Source organism: Acanthisitta chloris, unplaced genomic scaffold (assembly GCF_000695815.1).
Source record: "Acanthisitta chloris isolate BGI_N310 unplaced genomic scaffold, ASM69581v1 scaffold27105, whole genome shotgun sequence".
Lineage (NCBI taxonomy): Eukaryota > Metazoa > Chordata > Aves > Passeriformes > Acanthisittidae > Acanthisitta > Acanthisitta chloris.
The window spans coordinates 6822-11980 of NW_008672510.1; the positions used below are offsets into that span (position 1 = coordinate 6822).

A 5159-nucleotide genomic window follows, 5' to 3' on the forward strand; every position below is an offset into this window, starting at 1 on the left:
CAGGGAGCTGTGCGCCGCAGCTTGTGGGGAGACCGGGCAGGACAGTGGCATACGCTGAGCACTGCCCTTCTGGCCCTGCCCGCAGTGAGGCACTGACCCTGGCACAACTTTGCCTGGGGCTTGCAGGGTTGGGGCAGAGGCCAGCCTCAGTGCGGAGAAGCCAACAGACTAAGATCCTCCCCAGGACTCAGCAGGATGCCAGGTGCTCCCCACCCTGCCTGGAAGGTGTTAGGCAGGCAGGGAGCTGAGAGCACCATCCCTAAGCCCTGTTCTGTTCCAGGAAGGATTCAGATGCATGGGGCTGGGGTGATGGGCCAAGCACTGTGGAACAGAGGGTGCTTGGCCCCCACTGAGCAGGCAAGTTCCAAACAGAGCCCTGAGAGCAACATGAAAAGGGGCAGCTTGGGGGTGAGCTTGGCTCTGAATCCAGCGCTGCTACTCAGCAGGGCAAATTCCTGCCCAGCAGGATGGGGCAAAGGCCCTGTCATGGTCCAGTGCTCCCTGAACCACCATCCCCAGCTCCAGTGAGCGGCAGTGGGGAGCAACAATAGTTGAGTGCTGCCCGACTCCCTTGGGGCTGGCCTCATTCCCAGCTGCGTCTGAGGTTTGCATGTGCACTGAGGCCAGAACACATAAGCTGCCTCAGATTTGTCTGCTGCTCCCCACTGAGCTCAGCCCCGTGGCAGACTGGTGCCTGGGAATCTGGGTGCAGCAAATGGGGTGCAGGATGAGCTGCACCTCCCCAGAACCTGCTAAGTGTCTGATGGCCCCACACCCCACATTTGGGTTGGATGCAACCTGGCCCATTCCTCCTCACAGGTTTTGATCTCTGGCCAAAGCCCGGCAGCAATGCCAAGATAACACTAAGTCCTGCTCTGGAAATGCACTTTTCAGAAAGACGGTGATTTGCCAGCAACTTCTCAGCCTCACTCTCTGCCTGTATCCAGAGGCTGCTGGGTGACAGTGAAGCTCATGGGAGCAGGGAAGGGGGTAGGCTGGAGGATGGGAAGGCTGCCTGCTGCTGCCTGCAGGCACAGCCCATAGCACACAGACACAGAAAGCAGCCCAGGCTCCAGGAACACCCACACACCCACTTTAATCCCAGCCCTGATGCGGCTGGAGGTAGCTCAGAGCAGGGGGATGCGGGATGGCTCCCACAGGCGTCGGGCCAAGTCGCAGGCCTGCTGGACCACGAGTTCAGATGGGATGATGCCCAGGTGTACGGTCAGCAGCTCGTAGCACTTCACTACCTCTGCCTGGTGGTTCTTGCTGTAATAACGCAGAAGCTTCCTGGGGAGGAGAAGACAGGAGATCTGGCAGGTACAGTGCACACCAGTACCTCCTTTTCTAACCACCTTCCCTTTAGAAAGGGAAAGACCCTGCAGAACCATGGCACCAGGCTGGGGAGTCAGGCTGGTGTAACCCTGGTGACACCACAGAAATGGTACCATCCTGCAGTGACACCCTGGTGAGGACAGCATCATTCGGAAGCACCCCATGCCAGTACATTTCAAGTGCTGGTGCCAAGCCACAGGGCTGGTGACTGCTCACCTGTAGTAGTCTCCTGCCAGCATCCCAATAGGAGCAGAATCATCAGACAGGACTGGCACCTCCATCACCTCCAGCTTGTAGCCCTGTGGAGAAATGACAGCAAAGGGCAGGAGCAGGGACTGGGCCACTGGGGAACTGGAGCTGGCTGCACCGACAGCCCGGCTCCCTGCCCCAGAAGGTGCCAGGGCAGAGGGGCTCAGCCCATTCCTGGTGCCACATACCAGCTCATTCTCAAACCAGAGGAAGTAGGAGCAGCAGTAATCACCATCCTGCAGCATAAGCGTTGTGTAGCCCTTCTGTAAATATCGCCGGGCCAGTGTGATCAGGGACCAGACCTGGGGAACAAAGGGCATCTGGAGCCTGAGCAGAAAACCTTTCACATGCCATCCCCTCCTGTGGTTCCCATCCTACCCCTATCCCCATGAGCAGTACCTTCCTCTTGATGAAGGTGGCCAGGGGACCCTTGCCCAGCTCTGAACTGGACTTCTCTGTCACACTGAGTGATGGTGCCATCATCTGCCCAGCTGTGCGGTCCACATAGATGAAGTGCACCAGGCCAGGAAAATCCTCCAGGTATGTGGGGTGGGTTAAGGATGTCCAACAACTTTGGTGCCCTTCCAGGACAGCCCCTAAACCTCAGGCAAACTGCCTTCACCCACCACACAACTCCCCTTGACCCCAGTGCTGGGGGACAGGGCCTCACTCCCACATCTGCTATCCCTATGCCCCCTCGCTGGGCTGGGTTCCCAGCTGCAGGGATGGGTATGACACCATGGTGATATTGCGCCTGCTCTTCACCAGCAGAAAGTCCCGCCAGTCCAGCAGCTTCTCCCTGACAAGAAGAGATGGGGTGAGAGGCAAGGACCCTCAAACCACTGCACAGCTGGACGTGGGGCAGCCCCTTGTGGGGATGCTAGCCATCCCCATGCACTCACTTCATTAGCTTCTGGGCCCGGTCCCGCAGTCCCTGGGACAGGCTCTGGCCAGCAGAGATCAGGAAGAGCTGGCGGTACATGGAGCAGAGCTGCCGCTTCACATTGGCCACTGCCTGTAGCAGCCTGAGTCAGGAGACATGGACAGTGCTAAGTTTGGACACTGGCTCCCCAGCACTGCAGGGACAGCTGTGCTGCCCTCCAGGCTGAGAAAGGTCCCCACTTGCCCCAGACACTTTCCCTGGCCACCCTCTACTTACTCCAGGTTGCTCCCAGGCTCATTCCGAGAAAATATCTTGTTCTTGAAGTCCATCCAGGTGTTCTGCAACTAAAAGAGACAGGGCTGTGTCAGGCTGTGGGGACAGCAGGACAAGGTCCTCATGTTCCCACTCCCACCTGGATGTCCTGTCCACTCAGCTTCTTCACAAACTTATCCATGCGCTGCCGCAGCTCAGCCAGGAATGGGTAGGAGCGTGAGACTCCTGCCTCTGACCCCTCTTCCAGCTTCTTCTCCAGCACCAAGAAACCATCCAGCAGCTGATACAAGGTGATAGCCACATGGGTCATGGGGCCCTGCCAGGGAAGGGAGAGGTGGGTCAGGCAGGACACAGTCCAACATCATTTTCCTCACCTCAGAGCCAGCTCACCTTGGTCAGGAGCACGAGGGAGATGCCTGGCCATAGTGGGAGGCAGTGCATGCTGTGTGGCAGCAAGGGGCAGTAACCTTCCCGCAGGTTGGCATCCAGGAAGATCCTTCTGGGATTTGAAACTTCAGGGACCAGAAGTCCCAAAGTCTGGATCAAGTCCTCTGCCATCTGGGGAGAAACAGATGCTCAGCTCACTGTGGGGATGAGGCAGCTCACACGAACCCAGGATGCTTTGCACGGATGCAGCAATGCCCTGAAAGCCACAACCAGGCACGACTGAACCGAAGGAGCTGGAGGGGCCACACAACAAAAGATAAGCAGCGAGGCAAGTGTTCAGGAACCCCCAAAAGGAACAGCAGGCAGAGGGGAAGCCTGTTGCAAAGACAAAGGTTGTAGATGCCTTAAACCGAGGCCAGTGCTTGCTTGCAGTGTGTGAGGTGCTTCAGTATCCATCAGGGAAGCAGCCCAGAAAGCCCAGAGGCAGCAGAGGGAGACACTGGACTGCTCTAAGGCAGCCCCGGTCCCTCTCTGCTGACAGCTCTGGACAGGGAGTCTGTAAGTAATGCCTCAGAGAGCAGTCACAGCTGTCACAGTTATGCAAGGCACTCACAGCTGCAGCACAGCAAGAGATGACTGATGAGGATGGAGACTGCAAAGAGCACTGGGACAGGCTGAGGAGGTGTGGAGCTGGACTCTGTGCTCACCTGGACATCTGCAGAGTCTGCCTCTCCGGTGCTCAGTATTTCAGCACCCTCTGACCAGCTCTCGCTGCCTGCAGGGAACATGGCAGGTTGCTCTTCCCAGCCCCACTCACAGCCCTGGAGCCTCTGCAGGGCTGGGGGTATGGGGCAGGTCTGCTACCTGGCTAAGCACTCACCTGTGCTGTGTCTGCCTGGTGAGGGCTCAGGTGTGTAATAGACCTCGGACACAGAGTGATCATCTGTGTCCTGCCAGCAAGAACAGACAGGTCAGCAATGGGAACAATGAAGGCAACCCACCCAGCATCCTGATCCCAGACTCACCGGGTCATCTGAGTCCTTCTCTACAGCTCCATAGGAGCCAGGGCCACTCACAGGAATGCTCTTACTTCTCTTGGGTCCTTGAGGGAGAACATTCCCTGGTGTGGGCTTCTAAAAAGAGGGGAAAAAAAATTAAGCCCTGGCTGCCAAGGCATCACCCCACAGGGACACTCTGACCTGCTGTGCTCCCCATGTTGCTCTGGAGCACCTGGGGACTGAGCTCCTCCTCGGCGCTCTGGCTGGGGTACAGGTCCTGCACCAGGAGGATGAGGATGAGCAGGTCAGCTGGGCGGATAGAGCTGGCGTTGCGGCTGCAGACCAGAGAAGGGAAGGGTCAGCCAGGAGGACAAGTGGCTGCCCTGGGGAGGGTAGTGGGACTGGATGCACCTGGAGTAGAAGGCCAGCAGCTTGGTGTGCACCAGGAGGAAGGCATGGACCACCTCATCCCCTCCACGCTCAGGGCTAGCATTGATGTACTGCACCACTTGTCGCTCTAGGAACTCGATGCACTGTTCGCACAGCTGAGGGTGGATCAGCCGCTCCACAGCCTGGGGTGCAGGGGAAGGGAAAGGTTGCTGACCTACCCCAGACACAGCCTTGCATCCCCAGGGGCAGGTCTGAGCTTTGATTGTTCTGGGGAGCTGCCCCAAAGTCCTCAGCACAGAGTTTTTGCCCACATCCTGGGACTCTACAAAGCCTTACACCTCTTGAATGCCCCAAAAGTGAGGGACACCCCAGGGCATGGTACCTCCACTGCAAAGCTCTGGTCCTCCTCCCGCAGGTGGCTGTAGGTCTCCAGCAGGCCCCGCAGCAGGCTCCATACACGCTCCCGCTGGTCCGAATCAGCTGGCCGCAGCCTACGACGATTGCAGAGTGTGAGCTGAGAGGTGGCCATCACCTCCCTGGGTGGGGTGGACACCCCAAAACCCAGTTGCAACCCAGCAGGCAGGGAGTCCTGCTGCAAAGGCAAGAGGTCCCAGCTTGGAGACACCCACTCCCACCCGCCAGTA

At 58.3% G+C, this 5159-nt stretch overlaps 1 protein-coding gene across 1 annotated transcript; it reads right to left on the reverse strand.

The window, feature by feature from the left end:
• Positions 1-1127: 1127 nt before the first annotated feature.
• Positions 1128-5044, reverse strand: HPS1 (Hermansky-Pudlak syndrome 1). Its single transcript, XM_009074562.1, has 15 exons — positions 4898-5044; positions 4537-4697; positions 4358-4460; positions 4153-4257; positions 4008-4077; positions 3835-3902; positions 3131-3298; positions 2880-3056; positions 2744-2811; positions 2487-2609; positions 2318-2383; positions 1984-2128; positions 1773-1886; positions 1552-1634; positions 1128-1290 (listed from the first exon to the last, which is right to left on the reverse strand). The coding sequence occupies exons 1-15, from the start codon at positions 5042-5044 to the stop codon at positions 1128-1130; spliced, it is 1761 nt and encodes a 586-aa protein (XP_009072810.1).
• Between the last annotated feature and the right edge of the window lie 115 nt (positions 5045-5159).